The sequence below is a fragment of the Actinia tenebrosa genome, unplaced genomic scaffold (assembly GCF_029948245.1).
Source record: "Actinia tenebrosa isolate PJP-AT-01 unplaced genomic scaffold, QUT_ActTen_1.0 PGA_scaffold7__59_contigs__length_16204524, whole genome shotgun sequence".
In the NCBI taxonomy this organism is placed as follows: domain Eukaryota; kingdom Metazoa; phylum Cnidaria; class Anthozoa; order Actiniaria; family Actiniidae; genus Actinia; species Actinia tenebrosa.
The window spans coordinates 13,120,504-13,140,307 of NW_028292584.1; the positions used below are offsets into that span (position 1 = coordinate 13,120,504).

Here is a 19,804-nt window from a genome sequence, read left to right on the forward strand (position 1 = left end):
TGCTGACTGACTGAGTGGATGAATGATTGTTTGATTCAATGAATATCAGTGTAAATATTTCTTTCGTTTGTTTCTCTTTTTAAACAGACTTAGATCCTCTGGAAGTGATTGGATCAAGTAACCAGAGCTACAGTCAGTCCAATCCACTGGTATTGTTCAACCTTAGTATCAACGCTTATCCCAGTAACACATCCCTGTCTTGTAATCCTTCTGCACCGAATATATTTGCTGCCACCACCAGCCACGATGCAGCGATAAATAGAAAACAGTATTTGGTGGTGGTTATCATCCAGAATGATGTCGACAATGCTAGCATTGTATGTAAGGCTGAAAATAGCATTGGTGTACGAGAAAGGACATTGCATTTTTACAGACAGTCGATACGTGAGTAATCTTAATAAGAGTTACAAATGTCACTGGCTTAAGTTGAGCAAGTCCTGATGTTTTTTGCTATGATCTACCATGCCATGTTTTACTGTTTTTTTGTTTCTGATTTAGTTTTAAAGGAAACTTTTGCCGGCCAGTTTAGTATAGCAAACCCGAAATGGCAGGATGACCTACAAGATACAAAGTCAGCAGGCTACAATGATCTTAAAAACAAGTGCATCAAAATAGTAAGTAGCTCTAGTTATTTTCGTTCGTTCGTTCGTTCGTTCGTTCGTTCGTTCGTTCGTTCACTGCATGGTCATTATTTTCATTACTTTATTTTATTTATTTCTAGTTAGAAGCTGCATACTCAGGTGTACCATATTTGGCTACCGTAAACATAAAGGATTTCATGTAAGTATTCAAATATATAGTTGCTATAATTCCAGTAAATGCACTTATAATCGCTAAGCTAGCACCGCCACTAAATACAGCAGTAGCGCAGCTTGCCGAGGTCTACGCTATATAGATCCTCTCTCCTTACTGAATTTGAGACCAGGTTAGCCTTGCAGTTAAGAAAATCCACACGTTATCCTTACCTACATGAGTAATGTCAATATATTATGGTTTGACTCGAGCAAAGCGGTATTCTTTTTATCTTTACGATTCATTACAATAGTAAGGGAAGCATCATAGTGCGGTTTGAACTTGACGTCATCGGTCAAGTACCTGATCCACTGCTGCCTTTGAGAGAGTATATCAAAAGCCAAGGAGAAGAAATCGATGGCTTACAGATAGACTACAACAGCATTCAGAAATCAAATGGTAAGATGGTTTAGTAGCTTGGATTCTACTCGGGGAAGGCCAAGAGTGTTTTTACTTTTGTTTTACCACTGCTGTCATCGCTACGAGCTCATCAAGACATAGGTCGTAACTGGGAAATCGAACAATAGACTGTCGTCATTCAAATGAATCGCCCCATGTACTTTTACCTACTCTAAGGATTTATTTGACATGTTTGCGATGCTTAGTCTATATTGCCTGATTTGGCTGTACCGAATTTTGTCTCGATATCGTGTATAAATGAAAATAGTGGTAAAAATCTGAGTGACCATATTTGTATTGTATTGTAATGACATAAATAACCCTTTTGTAGACTACAAAGAAAATACGCCGATTCCATGTAAAGAGGAGAACAAGACACTAGCGGCAGTTCTTGGAGCACTGTTTGGTTTGTCGATTGTTCTGATCATCATACTTATAGTGGGGTTCCTGTGGTCACGTAGAAAAGGTATGATACTTTATTTTGGGTGTAAACACATGGAACATGAAGGTAAAGATGGAAAAGGAAAAAAAAGATAGGATTAAAATTCTAATTTGATTTTTTTTTCCTGATTTTAGATTCAAAAGGAAGTTCTGGAAAAAAGTACGTACTATCTGAGACATTTAGATGATAAAGGTTTTGATTAAAACAATTAAATGTTAATATCCCCTTTTGCAGATCGAACACAAGTGACGAGATGGGGCAAATGGTAATTTTGTATATATATGTATATACAATATATATATAAAGTATATTATCTAATATTATCTACGTGTTATTGTTTTTTTGGCATGAAATTTGGATGTAGCTATCCATGTATATTCATCCTATCCATGTATATTCATCCTATCCATGTATATTCATCCATCCATCCATCCATGCATCCATCTATTCATTCATTTCATGTTTGTTGCATTTTATTTCTTCGTTCGTTATATATTTGTTTCTTCTCTGTCTATTCATTCATTACTATTATTCTTCCTTACGAACAAAGAACGACATCTAACTTCAAGAGACAAGTTTCAATGCTACAGATAACGAAACACCAAGCGTGCCAGAATATGAACCAATAGGAAGGCGAGGATTATCGACGATTAATGCAGGTATCCCTGAATATGAGCCGGTGACAACAAGAACAAAGCTATCCCAACCACATTCCGGTGTACAGACAAATATTCCCATGCCTCAGTATGAAAGTGCAGATCAACATAGACAGACAGGGACTGTTTCAAATCCACCACCACTCACCTATCAAACCATCCAACCTCGTACTGGTAACTACGATTCACTGAGTCCTTTCACACGGCTGCCCCATAAGAGTGCGGTAATGTCATCCACAGGAAACCCAACACGTACAGGAGAGTACCAGGCAATTCAACACAAGGGCGTGTCTCCACAGTACCAGTCTCTCGATGACTTGAGCAAATGTTGAGTCAATAAGGGCCAAACGAGAACAGTATTGATGATCCATTGCCTTTTGCTTTTAAAAATGCTATTTTATAGTGTAAATGATATGCGGGGCATCTGTGTCATTACTGATAGCACACTCACTCCTCCATCATAAAAGATACACTTGCAGTTTTGATCACACTTTGCACTTTTTTTCGGTTCTTTTAGACACATTCATCAAACGTAAATCAAGCAAGAGAAAATGAACAAAGAGAAGGAATTCCCCCTATATAGCCTTGTAACCATCATGTGCACAGTTTGATGCTATTTTTAGACCATTTGTTTTTCTGCACGCGAATTTACTGCGCGCGCTCTACGCTGTTTGCTGTTTGCCACGTTTTTGTGGTATTTCCGTTATTTCGACTATGCCCTGAATATGAATGTGCACGTCGGAAGCTTGACAAATACGACAGGAAATATAAGTAGTAATTTTTTTTTAACTTTCTGGAGTATTTTTACATTTATTTTCCAAAGCTTTCGACCTACATCGTCACTGATCTTGAGAGGGCAGATTTGAACATTTGAACATAAGAAAATCACAAGGAAAGTTAGCAAACAGCGTAGAGCGTGCGCGTACTATGCGCGAGCAGAAAATCAAACGATCAAATAAATGATATCATTGGATCAGTATTTTTAGAATAGGTTCTAAAAATAGCATCACAGTGTGCACATGATGGGGCACGGGGATTCGATCTCTTAGTTCATATTCTCTTGGATCAAGTTAATCATACACTGATATTTCATAATCTTAAGCAGAAACTCAAGAAAAGAAAGTAAGACCTTCAAAAAAGCGATAAATTCATAATTATTAACCACATACATTCAATATAATATGCTGACACAATAACCAAGCTATATTGGATTTCAATCACTTATTGATACTAATAAACAATAAAGCAAACAGTTGACAAATATTAATTGAAAGTTGAGTTTTATGTTTGTTAGATTTACTTCTACCACGTGAAAGTTTTTATTTGAAAGCTTCATTGAGAAGAATGACAAACAAGTCTCTTTTCTCTCCCCTTCCCGTACACTCTCGATCATAGCTGACACTTAGCAATCTGTACTTGAATCTCATAACTTGGATTTTAACAGCCCAAATTTCCAAGGTCTCCTAGAAGCTCCCATATCGTGTGTGGAATGGAAAAAAGATATATGAGCTACATAGTATTAACATAGGTAGCCCAACTTGATATATTGTACTATGTTAAGTAAGGCGAGACCGTCAACTGAAGATGACATTTCTATGACAACTTTGTGAGTAGCGTGTATTTATTTGATTATGAAATCAAATACATTGTACAATTAAAACAAGAGTATGCTTATTAATATGGAATCGTTGGCAATGGTTTTGGTTTCAGCATTGCTTTTCCGTTCCTCAGGTAAGGAAATACGTTTTTTGGGGGGAGCACGTTATGACTAAACAAAAACAAACAACACGTAATACAATAAGCTCACTATAATAAGCTGTTTCTAGATGCTGGATCATTCACTTGGCTACATTCGGATGATACAGTGAATTTTGTGGAAGGAGAAACGGCGAAGCTCAACTTGAATGTTCGTATTGATTTTGGTAGACCATGGTTTGCAGTAAAGGTCTCAAGGAGTGCTACAGCCCTTGTTGGTGCAAGAGTTATAGAGTGATGATACAATTAAAATCATAATATCAGATGCAAAGCTAATTTGGTTACCAGGCTCCAATATTCGTCTCTTCCGGCCAGTGATAATGGCAGCAGCCATAACTGATTATTAAACTGTTCTTCTAGACGGACGTTCACTCGAAGATTATTGAATACCCGTAAACTAGACGAGAGCTTTTATGATCAGAATAACTGAATGTTTACAACAGGCCATTGATTGATATGCCTCATAACCAGCTTTGTTTATATCCTGTTCTAATTCTTGCTTACTTCCTACTGCCGTCTGGTAAGTGTTGAAGGCTTTGACACTGAAAGATAAATATCATTGCTCTGCATTCCAAATTTAATATACATGATGTAGTGAACTGATGTGTGTTTAATCGTTCTGCGCAGTATCTTTAAGCTAAAAAGTCATAAGCTACATATATCAATGAAGTGAATTGAAACCTAGTATAGCGTGACCTCCACATAGCTAAGTAATATATACAATATGAGTGGCGTGTTGTATACGATATTTAACATACTCAATAATTAGGAAAACACAATATATATCAAATCCCTGAAGAGTTTAATTTTAATATCGAAGCACTTGATCAGTGTAATAGTCTGCTCTATGGATTATCACAATATCTCATCGACAAACTTCAGCGAGTACAGAATATAGCTGCCAGACTTATCTGCAAAGTCGGCTATTGTGATCACGATACCCCTGTCCTCAAAGACTTGCATTGCTTGCCAATCAAGAAGTGTAGTGAATTCAAGTTCCTAGTATTGACATACAAGCTTATCCATGGTTTAAGACCTGATTACTTATCTTAATTAAACTTATACGGTCTGTGCACCACGTACAAGACTACCGACCTATTTATTTGATTCTTTTCATAACAATAAATAGGCTATATTTTTAGTTTTTCCCGTTTTAGATTTTGTGGAGTTATATAGTTTTATTAGCATATTATAAGTCATTGTTATCAGTATTGTTTTTTTCTTAAGGTATCAGGGTACCCCAAAATTGCTATGATATATTGATTTTTAGGTTTTTATATTTTGCGAGAGAATACACGATAAGCTATCATTTTCCAAAACTAACTTTCCAATAGCGTTTTTTAATAGCGAGGAATAAACCAAAAACGACTTTTTAGCTTTAATAGTTTTCGATATATTGTGGACATCACTTGTCAACGATTTGTCCCTGGCGTTACGTCTTTTGACAAGTGATGTCTTTTGATCTCGAAAAGGTAATAAGCATTGGTTTCCAATCATTACCGACTGTCATCGAACTCCGCGAAGATGCCAAGGTAAAATTTGAATAATTCGCTCTAACTTAAAAGGATAAATTTATTTTACGAAAAGGAAAAAAGGAATAGTTTCTACATTTATTCAGATTTCAGTAAATGTATACTTTGTTGAGGTTACGATTAAAAGGTTTTGTGCTATTAAGAGTTGAATGCACAATGGTCGCTAGAGGTACTCGGGTACCTTAAATTGTTGCTGCGAGCCAGTAGGCGAGCAGCGACGACACTAATCTTGACGATTGGGATCCCTGTGTGCCTTTGTGGATGCTATGAAAAATCTCGAGATTCTGTTACTGCCTGCCTCACAATGATTCGCCCCAGAGCCCCTATTGTCGTTCCTCCGAGTAAACCTGGACACAAAACTGGAAGCATTCATCAAGGTCACATAAACTTCAGTGGGGTTTCACGAGAAAGACAGTGTTCTATTATGAGTTTTTCAGCGCTGTTTATACGCTCAGAGTTTGCCAATCGAATGCTGGAACACCGCCACCGTAGATCAGATCCTTGCCGAGGGAGATGCCATATACTTGAGTGCACTTAAAAGACAAATCATCCCAGATAACGAGACGTTGTCATTGACTTTTCTACCTGATAGAGATCGCTGGTCTTTGCACCATGATGCAAACAAACCAAGCTAATCGCTCATTGAGGCAACTACTATATCAAACCAATCGCCCATTGATTATACTTATACTTTAGTTATTGTGCGTAGTTGTTATTATTATCGTTTTAAGCTACAATGTCTTCACATGACGCTTTTGTTGTCCCCTTGCTATTGCTTTTACACATATATTTCCGCATCTCCTTCAAACGTTGATAAATACACTTCAATAAAAAATGTTTTAATATTGTATTTCCATCTCAGTATCAGATCACCATTGTCCCGTAACTACTCACAGTATTTTACTTGCAATTTGCAACGACTAGTTTTAATAATATAACGTAACGGTTCCGCCGGTCGTTCGCTTTAGCACATGTCGCGAAGGTCGTCTGCGTAGGAGGCTAAGTGACAGGCAGTGATGCGTGACTTTTTGCATAACGACAAAACGTGATATTTTAGACACAGGGAGCCCAATTTAACTAAAACTGATTTTAAAATAAGTATTTCTTATACGACATCAAGACAAGGCCCACCTATCCCCCCTCCCCTCCCACTTAGAAGGGCAAATCCCCCCAACCCTGCTCCTTCTCCGGAGGGACACCCCAGAGGGCTAGTTTTGTTATCAATAAAGATAAACAACATTTTTATTTGAATTGCTGGTTAATTTCAATTGAATATGCCACTACAGATAATCCAATACAAGTTGCAAGTTGCAAGAAAAATTGCCTTTTGCAACGGGCCTAAAATTAGTTTTTACTTGACTCCCTACTCACTCGCATTATATCCAACTTCCAAAACATTAATTAATCTTTCGCCATGCCCTGACACACTGACGATATCTCACCCATCCATCCATCCATCCATCCATCCACCCACCCACCCACCCACCCATCCATCCATCCATCCATCCATCCATCCATCCATCCATCCATCCATCCATTCATCCATCCATCCATCCATCCATCCACGCATGCATCCACCCATCCACCCCCCTCACCCATATTTACCCATCCACTCATGCATCAACCCATGCATCCACCCATCCATCCATCCATCCATCCATCCATCCATCCACGCATGCATCCACCCATCCACCCCCCTCACCCATATTTACCCATCCACTCATGCATCAACCCATGCATCCACCCATCCATCCCTCCCCCACTCCCAACCCACCCACATACATAAGCATAAACACAAACATCGTCCCCCATTCATGATCAAACTGTAATATGTACTCAGTTGGTAAAATATCTGTTTTCTCTATTACTAAAATAGTGCGTGAAATCTTCAGATGTGAATATATTGCATGATGTCTTCTCACAGTTAATAATAATATTAATAATAATAGTATTTATTCATAAAGTGCTTTTTACTTATAGCTCAAAAGCGCTTTACATTTAAACTACTACTACTACTACTACTACTACTACTACTACTACTACTACTACTACTACTACTACTACTACTACTACTACTACTACTACTACTACTACTACTACTACTACTACTACTACTACTACTACTACTACTACTACTACTACTACTACTACTACTACTGTACTCGCTCGCACCCTTGAACTTATGACCTTATCACCTTAAAACTCGAAGATAAGATCCGTATCTTCGCGAGGCCATGCTACGAGGCCATGTAATACTCTCCATTTGTTAATGTCCCAACGTGATCAAAAGTTACACTCTTTTTTTCCCAGATTGTTTTCAGTTTATTGAAGTAAGTCGGAATCCACTTGTTGTTATTATTGGCCACAACAGTACAGATGTGAAACTGCAGTGGGAGTTTGACCTGGATGCAGGTGATCAGTTTGTCAGTCTGGTCATCCACAGATACAAAGATGGTCAGGTTGATTCAAAGGTGGAAATGGCAAGTTATTATTCCAGTAGTTATACCAACATTAATGACACTCTGTATGCTCTAAATGCAAGTGGTGTTTCACCCAGAGGGTTTGCTATTTTCTTGATCAAAAACATACTTCTTCAAGATCCTAACAAAGATGGAACCAAGTTCGATCCCCTCGACCCTGATGTAACATATGAATACAGGATTACTGTTACTATTTCAAACCTGAGACCATCTACCAGGGAAAATAGAATTGAACTACAAGTTAAGGGTAAGTACATTTTGTAAAAAAGTTTTATTAAAAGAGAGTAATCACGCCACTCTATACTCTTTATACTCTTCAGTTGTGTTTTTCACTATAGCTCCAGTTTAATTTTTTTATTATTATTTTACTTTGAAATTTGAATTACCAATCTATTTCACCTTATCTTGGACTACCTAGTCTCCTACGTCCTACTATTCTAAGTACCTAAAATAATAGCGAGTATTTACACAACAATAGATATCCCATCATGCCTTGCTCTGTATATATTAGCGTGAACACTTCCTTTTCTGTCACACTCATCTACGACGCCTTTGAGATAGTTCGACTTTTTGATTGATTCAACCCTCCGCAATGCGTCATGGCCGAAGCTGCACCCGTTCAATACCCTGTTGCTGCTCCTGTTTCTTTCCCTATTCCTGTAAGTGTTCCTGGGCCTGCTTCTGTTAATGTTCTGCCCCTGTTGATGCTCCTGACCCAGCTCCTGGTCCAGCGCCTCTCCTTGTTCTTCCTGCTGTTCCACCCGTTGACAACGCTCCGGTTCCACCATTCGAGGCATATATATGTATATATATCTTGAGTATTTTCATTTATTCACCTTATATGTTTTGGTCCTGTTTTATGTCAACTGATCGAGCCAGGTTGAGGTCTACCGCGCGACGTTTTTGGAACTACTTGTAAGAGTCGACTGTTTGAGCCAGGTTGAGGTCTACCGCTCACGTTTACGAGTCCCGGTAAAAATTGACTGTTTGAGCCAGATTGAAGTCTACCGCTCGAAGTTTTTGGAACTACTTGTAAGAATCGACTGTTTGAGCCGGGTTGAGGTCTACCGCTCGAAGTTTTTCATGTCTTTGTCAAAATTTGACTGTTTGAGCCAAGTTTAGGTCTATCGCTCAAAGTTTATTCAATAGTCTTTTCAAGTCGATTGTTTAAACAGGTTATTGTCATTGTTCACGTTTTCAATCATAACTGTTTTAAATTCAAATTTTTGAGCCAGTTATTTATGCGAACTTGGTGCAGTTGGTATTATTTGCATAACATTTTATTATAGCAATTATTCCGCTTTTGTTAACGAATCTACTTGTTCTTTCATTGCATTCTACATATTTGTAGTGCGGGTGAACATATAACAAGTTGAAACGGGGTGCTAATTTCCGGTCCCCTGAGCCCGGTACTTTGTTATAATTTACACAATTAACTCGGGTTTTCTAATGTTGGCTACTAGCCTGTCCCAACTTTAGAGGAAAGATTTAAAAAAAAAGATTATTACCGGAATTATTAGATTATTAGAGGAACAAGGGAAAGCCAATTCCGTAACCCTTGCCTTAAAATCATTGTGTACTGAATAAAGAGTTTCTTTGCTTTGAATTTTGTATAGTTGGCTTTTATAGCTCGTGTGTTAATGTTTGGCCTTTTTTGGCCTACTTTCGGTGCTTCTGCTAGGATGGGTGTCGGCTTGAAACAGGAGGAAAATCTCTCATCTCCCCCCGGTTTATCTGGGTCAGGCTGTCATCCCTTCCTTCCAGGAGGCTTGGATTTCATAGTGACACAATTCTCATGGTTGTCTTTTGTGCAGTGATGTCTGCCCAACGAGCTAATTCTCTTTGGGGATTTTCTCTCGAATTTTATTTGTTTGTTTGTCTCCCACCCATGGTTTGCTTGTACCTTTATCTCTGGACGATCTCAGAGGGTAACACTGGCTTTGATCCTTCCCTCTGTGTCCATACTCAGCATCCGATAATAACAAAGTAGATTACCTTGGATTTGAGCCCCCTGGAAGCGATGGAAGCCGATGGCAGCCCCACCCTGTGACTTCGAACTCAATGATGACATTGCTCGTGGAGCCCAGTCCCCTAGTATTACAGATCTCCCTTCAGAATTGATTAAACGTATATCTATTAATCTAGTCACGCGACGCTCATGAGCGTTATGTGACGACAATATTAGCGGCTGCGTCGGAGACTAGAACTACACAGTTCCTCGATAAATGATTGTGCCAGAACTTAACAGTCCACGTATTGGCTTAATTGGGCTAAATAAAATGCGATTTGTTACTGTGTGCCCACCAAGACTGCGTGGTACAGTGGACCTTTCAGAAGCTTTACATATTTCCATAAAATAAGATCTGTATACTTTATGATTTTAAAGCGGCACAATGATTGTAGTACGGTTATTACTCAACTATATTATTCGACTTAATTCCAGTCCCTCCCAAAATCATCGCACTCTTCTGTCAAGGCTGTGATAGTGGAAGTGCTATCGAGAACCAAACCATCACCTTGTTGTGTAATGCTACTTGTAAACCCATACCAAACATCAGATGGATGAAGAATGGAGAATATTACAATGGAAGCAGTACAGTATCAAGTTCAAACAACGCGCTTGTTTTCCAACAAGTAGCAATACATGACAAGGGAAACTATACCTGCATTGCTGACAACGGGGTTGGTAATCCGGACAGGAAGTCATTGACTTTATTCGTTAAATGTAAGTAGGGATTTGATATAAGCAACATAGTTCTTGTTATGCCATTTAGTATAAACTACATCTAAACTGTTTTCTAATTAATGCAGGACTACGTGTTGTGTGTTCTTTTCCCATCAAGGTTGGGGATTTTTCCACCGAAATATTTAAAGAGCAATGGTCGAAATAACTTTGAAATATTATTGTTTGGTTCCTTTAACACTACAACGTATCTTTACATAGTTGTCTATTGTTTTCTAATTACTATTAAAAAACATGGAATATATATTGTTTGTTTTAAAGTACTGTAAGTACTGCGCTCGCACGCAATGATATGCAAGTGATCCATGCACGCATCCCGAGCAGCAACCTGAAAATAGCGCGTTCTGTAATCCTAAATTCCTTGTCTATCGGATAAACATTTTCAAGCTAGTGTAATGCATGAGCCAACCACTGACTAATGCTTTCAAGCTCGATGCCTGTTACGGTAAATGGCATTCATTTATTTTGCCAGAGCTGTTACACCTTTTGCCGTTCATTAACAGAAAATGTACATTCATTTGTGCCAATAGTTGTATCAATAACGTGTAATGTACTTTCATCAACACCACAAGTAGCATCATTAGCGCGGATCAACGTTCGATAACGATCATTGAATATGCGTGTACATTCATAGGAGGCATCAATGGACAATCAATAGCGCGTTCGTACATTCATATGCGCGGAATTTATTTTCTTGTGCGCGAAATTCAACTTCAATAACACCAAATGACAAACAATTGCATTTATGGACAATCATTTACCCAAAAATGAAAATTCATTAGTGCTATTAGCATAATCATTGACAATCTATAACGCGCTTGGACAATCATGAGGGTCAACGTTATATTCTATAGCGCGGTTCGACAAACATTTGCATGATTCGAATGAACAATAAGAGAAATAAAACATTCATTCGAATCATGCAAATGTTTGTTGAACCACGCTATAGAATATAACGTTGACCCTCATGATTGTCCAAACGCATTATAGATTGTCAATGATTATGCTAATAGCACTAATGAATTTTCACTTTTGGGTAAATGATTGTCCATAAATGCAATTGTTTGTCATTTGGTGTTATTGAAGTTGAATTTCGCGCACAAGAAAATACAATCCGCGCATATGAATGTACAAACGCGCTATTGATTGTCCATTGATGCCTATGAATGTACACGCATATTCAAATATCGTTATTGAAAGTTGATCCGCGCTAATGATGTTACTTGTGGTGTTGATGAAAGTACATTACACGTTATTGATACAACTATTGGCACAAATGAATGTACATTTTCTGTTAATGAACAGCAAAAGGTGTAAAGCATAAGCTGTTATAGACCCCTTGCATATGACGTCAGAGCAGCTATATTTGGGGGGGGGGGGGGGGGGGAACAAAAGAATCATGAGAATTGGAAACGTACTGTTATGTCCTCCAAATTGAGCTGCAAGGGGTCTATAGGTAATTGAATTTGGTGGAATAAAATGAAGAAATGAAACGAGAAAACTTTGAAATTCTAGTGCCTAGTGCACTTGCTTTCTCCTACCCAATGACGCACCAACTCATTACTTATTTTACTCACATAATGTTAATAATAATGTTTCAGATAAACCTAAGGATACTTTGCTTTCCCCAACCAAGTTGGATGTATGTGAGAATACAGACATTACTCTCAATTGCACGGCTGATGCATATCCATCAGTCAAGAACTACTCACTGTACAATGGAAATACTTACTTTGGATCAAGCAGCAATGGACAGTTTAGTACAACAGCAAGATTATTGAGATGGAATAAGTTTTGTTGTGTTGCTTCGAATGAAATAGGAAGTAGTCAATATGCCTTTTCTGAAGTATATGTACTGGGTAAGTGAAATGATACGGGTTGGTATGCATACTTCTTATCCCGCCATACTGTAACGATATTTAACGGGTGTCATTCAACATGAGGCCGACATTTTTTTAATCAAACGATTTCATGTATTGTAGGTTTGTTTGTTTTTGTTTTGTTTTTTTCATTTTTTCATATAACCAACCATCATTGGGGTCATATGCCCCAGTACCATGGTATATTACGTATAGATGTACATAACCACATAAAGTTCTTTGTATATAGAATACCTCGCTTTGGCTTCCAGTTGTTGCTCGGTCTTTTTAACCAAGTAACATTTTCTCCTAATTTCAGAGCCACCAAAAGTCACAGGTTGTCATATTAATGGTTCTCTAAATGCAAGCCAACCAGTCGTTGAAGGGGATGTGGTAATAGTGAGGTGCAATGGATCTGGAAGTCCTCCAATTACTAGAAGATGGGTCAAAAGTGGACGCGTGTGGAATGGGAATGATCTTACATTTAATCCAATACATCGCACAGATGCTGGATCCTACAAGTTTATTCTAAACAATGGAGGCGAATGCAAGGAGGCAGTACAACACATGAAGATAACTGTTTATTGTAAGTAAACAGACATTCCATTTTTCATTGGGATGGAGATCAATGTCACTTGATCACATATTATAAAATAACTTAGATCTTACTCGCCCTTTCATCCTAAGTGCCCGACGAAATGTCAGAGACTCTGGGAAGTACTGTTAGCGTAGTGGTGAAAGCGCTCGCCTGTCATCGATGCAACCCGGGTTCGAGTCCCGCCGCTCTCGTCTTATGTGATTAGAGTTGTTTGTTTGTTCTCTCCTGTGCCTCAAGGGTTTTTCTCCGGGTTCTCCGGATTTTCCTCCCTCCCCAAAAATCAATTCCTAAATTCTAAGTAAACAGTCAAAGCATTGCGATGAAGCTTGTATGCTTGTATGCTAAATTAGGTTATTTTTCATTGGAATGGAAATCGATATCACTTGATCACATTTTATAAAATGAAATAAAATAAACAATAAATAAATAATAATAATTTTTTAAAATAAAATATTGTTAGAGTGTTGATCATCACAGTGAATAAGCGATCTAAGCGACCTCCGCGATAAAATATAATAAAATATTATAAAATAACTTAGATCAAACGTGCGCTTTGATTGGTAGAAATGCTATTAGAGATTAGAGTGTGTACTGCCGAGCGCGCTTTTCTGGGTTTTTTTTTTCGTTTCGTTTCGTTTCGTTTCGTTTTGGTTTTTGTTTGTTTGTTTGTTTTTTTTGTTTGTTTTTAATTCCTGTGCTTGTGTGTGTTCGTTTACATACGATATCCTTCCAATGCACGCCGTCTTCTAAGCTTTAGTATAGGGTGTATTGAGCATCGGACAAATCGAAAAAATTTTTTTTTCTCAGATAAACCTGAGAATACAGGTATCAAGATTACACCTGACAAGAAGGACTTCTGTAAAGGAGAGTCGATAAACATCAGCTGCACCTCAGACGCTAAACCCGCCCCAGTCTACTCCTTGTATCGTAATAACGTGTTCAATGGTAATAATGCAAACGGTGTCTTTGTTGTTAAACTTGCTGAGAATGGAAACTATACTTTCACTTGTGAGCCGTACAATACAGTTGGTGTTGGACCAAATAAGAGCAAAAGTGTTACAGTAAAAGGTAAGTAACATTTTATGGAGTAACATAAAAACATTTTATGGAGTGTTTATTGTATGGGAATAGAGCTGTAAGTGGCAGTAGTAGTGCGGTAGTAGTGCGGTAGTAGTGCGGTAGTGCTCTAGTGAACGGTCCCGGGTTTGAATCATTTACTGGATTTGCTTAATTTAAGGGTTTTTTCTCCTGGTTCTCGAATAGAATTATTCGACGAAAAGGTGGCCATCTTGGGCTGCACGTGGACATTATGGGGTGTCCCGAGGGAGCAAATATAGAATGAATGTAAGGCTAGATGATATATTTTTCTTGATATTGCTTGATTACACGTTACATTATTGAGCAGCTTTAACAATGAAAGAAAGACAATAACATGAAACTATTCATGTTATCGCCGCCAATTTTTTGCTCTGTTTTTCCCCTTGTTTTTTACACGACATCTTAAAAACATTTTCTTTCAACATCATCATCATCATTATCATCATCATCATCATCATCATCATCATCATCATCATCATCATCATCATAAATAATAACAATTTATTGACTTGCTATAGCGCCTTTACAATAATTATATATGAATTATAGTTTCCCTATTTCCGATCTTATGACAACCTCTATAGTTATCCATTCATGACAACTTGAGTTCAATATAAAAATCGACTAATACTAAAATGGCTGGAAAAGCTAAGTACATTGCGCATCAAAGGTTTTTTTTTTCTTTCTAGTACGGACATTAGCACCAGAAATAACAAATCCGTACATACAAGAATTAGCAGTTAAAGAAGGCAAGGACGTTAGTCTTGTTTACAATGCCAGTGGATACCCAGTACCTAATATCACCTGGACGAAGCATGGCACTGTCATTGGTGTTGGAAGAATATTCAATATAACACGAGTAAAAAGGAACGATTCATCGTGCTACACGTGTACAGCAGATAATGGTATTGGACACGCCAAGAATGTCAACATATGTTTAGATGTGCAATGTAAGTTTGAAGTCATATGCTATTCTCCAGAAAATAGCTTTCTCGTTGTGATGATCGGTACTGGCTCTAGATAAAAGACATTACGATTTGCTATGATAATGATAAAAGAAATGTTTTTATTGCGAAAAAATATACCAAGCCAATTTTAATAACTTTGGGTTCATTTTTCCATTGCATTGCATTGCAGTCTATCCCGGTATATTATATGTATTATCTTCTTTTTTTCGCTGCTATTAATAATTTTCCATCTTTCCGGCTCGAAAATTACCTTTTATAAATTTAGAGACTTTATTTGTTTTATATTATAAAGTATTAATTAATGTGATAATTTACAGTGTGCAGATCCACCTTCCAACATCAATGTTCTATCATCGAGAAGGCAAATGATTCTAAAAGAGGGGACTAGTTTTTCCCTTTATTGCCAAAGTGACAGCAATCCACCACCGACTTACACATGGAAGCATAATGAGGTGACATCAGCTGATGGGCAAAATGGCATACTAGTATTCAACAGCATCAAGCGAAAACAAAACGGAACATACCAATGTGAAGCGAAAAATCCTCTTGGCTTGCTCCTTTCAGTTCCGATCGAAATCGTCGTACAATGTGAGTAGGCATCCGTAAATGATCACCAATAAGTCCAAAAGTATCTTTTATTGTTTTCTTATTTTCCACTTTAAGGGTTTTACAATTGATCAGCATGTCTGCATGCCTACACAGCTAAGATAAAACCTGAACTGGTAGTGATGTATAATAACTGAAATACTTGTATGCTGCAGTGAGCGTTTACTAGTAACCAGGAAGAGTCATTATAATTGTTTCACGTTTTATTTTGTTTCACTCTTAACAGACATAGATCCTCTGGAAGTGATTGGATCAAGTAACAAGACCTACAGTCAGTCCAATCCACTGGTATTGTTCAACCTTAGTATCAACGCATATCCCAGTAACACATCCATGTCTTGCAATCCTTCTGCACCGAATATATTGACTACCATCACCAGCCATGATGCAGGATTAACTAGAAAACAGTATTTGGTGGTGGTTATCATCCAGAAAGCAGTGGATAGTGCTAGCATTGTATGTAAAGCTGAAAATAGTGTTGGTGTACGAGAGAGGACATTGTATTTTTACAGACAGCCAATACGTAAGTAATGATAATGAGAGTTATAAATATCACTCGCTTGAGCTGATCCAGTCCTGATCAGATGAATTTGCTATAACCCATCATACCATATTTGACTGTTTTTCGTTTCTACTTTAGTTTTTAAGGAAACGTTTACCGGACAGTTTAGAGTAACCAACCAAGAATGGCAGGATGACCTTAAAGATACAAAATCAGCAGACTACAATGATCTTAAACAGAAATGCATCAAAATAGTAAGTAGAAAATAGTCATTTTTGGTCGTTCGTTCGTTCGTTCGTTCGTTCGTTCGTTCGTTCGTTCGTTCATTTCGTTCGTTCTTTCGTTATCTCGTTCCTTCCTTCCTTCCTTCCTTCCTTCCTTCCTTCCTTCCTTCCTTCCTTCGTAGTTCGTTCGTTCACTGCACGGTCATTATTTTCATTAGTTTATGTTATTGATTTCTAGTTAGAAGCTGCATACTCAGGTGTACAATATTTGGCTGCCATAAACATTAAGGATTTCATGTAAGTATTCAAATATATAGTGCCTATAATTTCAGTAACTGCACTTATAATCGCTAATTAAGGACCGCCGCAAAATACAGCAGTAGAGCAGCTCACCAGGGTCTGTGCTATAGATCCTCTCTCCTTACTGAATTTGAGCACAGGATAACTTTGCAGTTAACAGAAAATCCACACGATATCCTTACCCACACGAGTGATTTCAATATATTATGGTTTAACTTGAGCAAAGCGGTATTCTTTTTATGTTTACGACTTTCATTACAATAGCAAGGGAAGTATCATAGTGCGGTTTGAGCTCGAAGTCATTGGTCAAGTACCTGATCCACTGCTGCCTTTGAGAGATTATATCAAAAGACAAGGAGAAGAAATCAATGGCTTACAGACAGACCACAACAGCATTCAGAAATCAAGTGGTAAGATGGTTTAGTAGCTTGGATTCGACTCGGGGAAGGCAAGGGGCTTTTTTGCTTTTGTATTATCACTGATTTCATTGCTACTTGCTTATCAAGGTAATCGTGATGTACCTACGATTTATTTGACATGTTTGCGGTAGCCTAATGCCTTATTTCGCTTTCGCGACAGTTGCCGGTCTCGATAGCGTGTAGCAATCAAAACAGTGGTAAACATCTGTGGGACCATATCTGTATTGTATTGTGATAACATAAATAATTCCGTATTCCGCAGACCAACAAAATACGCCGATTCCATGTAAAGGGGACAACAAGACACTAGTTACAGTTCTTGGAGCCCTGTTTGGTTTGTCGATTGTCCTTATCATCATACTTATAGTGGGATTCCTGTGGTTACGTAGAAAAGGTATGATACGTTATTTTGGGTGCAAAGACAAAGAACATAAGGGTACAGATTAACATTTTAACGATATTTTTCCTGATTTTAGATTCAAAAGGAAATTCTGGGGAAACGTACGTACCAATCTGAGACATTTAGATGATAAAAGTTCAGATTAATAAAAACAATTAAATGTTAATATCGCCTTTTGCAGATCGAACACAAGTGACAAGATAGGACAAATGGTAATGTTATATGTGTAAATCATACCACATTATCTAATATTATCTACGTGTTATTGATATTGCGCATGGAATTTTGATTCAGCTATCCATGTTTATTCATTCATTCTTTCATCCATCATCCATCTATCCATCCATCCATCCATCCATCCATCCATCCATCCATCCATCCATCCATCCATCCATCCATCCATCCATCCTTCCATCCATCCATCCATGCCTACCTCCCTCCCTCCATCCATCCCTCCATCCTTCCATCCATCCCTCCCTCCTCTCCTCCTTCCCTTCCATCCATCCATCTATCCCTACCTCCCTCACTCCCTACCTCCATCCATCCATCCATCCATCCATCCCTCCCTCGCTTCCTCTATCCATCCATCCATCCATTCATCCGTTCGTCCATCCATTCATTCAATCTTTGTTGCATTTCATTTCTTCGTGCGCTATATATTTATTTAAATAAAATTATTCACCTGAAAAACTATAAAGCTGCGGCCGACAAGGATTATGGGTAGACACATTTTACATGTTTCAACCGCTTGATACTGTTGATGGACTTGCACATCTTTTACAAGTTACAGCCTCACCTTCCCTGAGGATCCTCAAGCTGCAGTTTATATCAAAAAAGCTTTACTTCCATATGATCCTCAGTTATCTCAGCTTTCTAGGTTTTTGGTGACTTATTTTATTGAGATTAAGTATATATTTGTTTCTTCTCTGTCTATTCATTCATTACTATTATTCATCCTTTCGAACAAAGAACGACATCTCACTTCAAGAAACAAGTTTTAATGCCACAGATATAGAAACACCAAATGTGCCAGAATATGAACCAATAGGAAGGCGAGGATTATCGACGAGTAATGCAGGCATCCCTGAACATGAAGCGGTGACAACAAGAACACAGCCTTCCCAACCACATTCTGGTGTACGGACGAAAATCCCCATGCCTCAGTATGAAAGTGCAGATCAACATGGACAGACAAAGGCTGTTTCAAATCCACCACCTGTCACCTATCAGACCATCCAACCTCGTACTGGTAACTACGATTCACTGAGTCCTTCAACACGTCTGCCTCATAAGAGTGCAGTAGTGCCATCCACAGGAAGCCCAACACGTACAGGAGAGTACCAGGCCCTTCAACACAAGGGTGTTTCTCCACAGTACCAGTCTCTGGATGACTTGAGCAAATGTTGAGTGAATATGGACCAAAAGAGAACAGTATTGATGAGTCAATGCCTTATGCTTTTAAATGCTACTAATAGAGTAAATGATATGCGGGACATCTGTACCATTACTGATAGCACACTCACTCCTCTATCATAAAAGATACACTTGCAATTTTTATCACATTTTTCACATTTTTTGGTTCTTTTAGATACATTGATCATACTAGACTAGTCTTGTTATAATCAAGTATTAAATATTATCAATCAAGAGTGAATAAGGACCAAACGAGAACAGTATTGATAAGGAATTGCCTTGTGCTTTTAAAAATGCTACTAACAGGGTAAATGTTATGCAGGACATCTGTATCACATATTACTGGTATCCGTTACCTTTAATTCTCGATTATTAAAGATACACTTGCAACATAATCTGTTCACATTTTGCTCTTTTCTTCGGTTCTGTTAGACACATTGATCAAACTTAAAGGCAGTCTTGTAATAATCTTGTAAATCATACATATATATCATATGCAGATGCAAAGCTAATTAATTTGAGAACCAGGCTCCGATATTCGTCTTCGGCCAGTGATTAGGCAGCAGCCATGACTGACTATTAAACTGTTCTTCTAGACGGACGTTCACTTGAAGATTA

General features: G+C 38.0%; 2 protein-coding genes across 3 annotated transcripts in view; both read left to right on the forward strand.

Moving 5' to 3' along the window:
- Positions 1 to 19,581, forward strand: part of LOC116292003 (hemicentin-2-like) — a 33,084-nt gene extending 13,503 nt beyond the window's left edge. The window contains exons 8-15 of one of the 2 annotated variants that reach the window (XM_089039822.1): positions 88 to 384; positions 499 to 614; positions 722 to 780; positions 1,046 to 1,191; positions 1,523 to 1,657; positions 1,768 to 1,792; positions 1,868 to 1,898; positions 2,184 to 3,556. In XM_089039822.1, coding sequence (XP_088895948.1) covers positions 88 to 384; positions 499 to 614; positions 722 to 780; positions 1,046 to 1,191; positions 1,523 to 1,657; positions 1,768 to 1,792; positions 1,868 to 1,898; positions 2,184 to 2,195 — 821 coding nt within the window. In that variant the 3' untranslated portion in view covers positions 2,196 to 3,556. Of the gene's footprint in view, positions 1 to 87; positions 385 to 498; positions 615 to 721; positions 781 to 1,045; positions 1,192 to 1,522; positions 1,658 to 1,767; positions 1,793 to 1,867; positions 1,899 to 2,183; positions 3,557 to 17,849; positions 17,875 to 17,954; positions 17,986 to 18,742 lie in introns of those variants that run through there. The other variant, XM_089039821.1, reaches the window with a different exon arrangement.
- Positions 4,304 to 15,831, forward strand: LOC148905690 (hemicentin-2-like). Its single transcript, XM_089039834.1, has 8 exons — positions 4,304 to 4,564; positions 7,887 to 8,303; positions 10,500 to 10,781; positions 12,401 to 12,658; positions 12,978 to 13,244; positions 14,064 to 14,324; positions 15,044 to 15,304; positions 15,640 to 15,831. The coding sequence occupies exons 1-8, from the start codon at positions 4,501 to 4,503 to the stop codon at positions 15,708 to 15,710; spliced, it is 1,881 nt and encodes a 626-aa protein (XP_088895960.1). The 5' UTR covers positions 4,304 to 4,500; the 3' UTR covers positions 15,711 to 15,831.
- Positions 19,582 to 19,804: the final 223 nt, after the last annotated feature.

Bases quoted from the DNA above. Each gene is read 5' to 3' on its own strand.
- LOC148905690 (XM_089039834.1), top strand. From the start codon at position 4,501: ATGCCTCATAACCAGCTTTGTTTATATCCTGTTCTAATTCTTGCTTAC. The intron at 8,304-10,499 runs GTAAGTACATTT...ACTTAATTCCAG, and splicing joins AATTGAACTACAAGTTAAGG to TCCCTCCCAAAATCATCGCA. The intron at 10,782-12,400 runs GTAAGTAGGGAT...ATAATGTTTCAG, and splicing joins ATTGACTTTATTCGTTAAAT to ATAAACCTAAGGATACTTTG.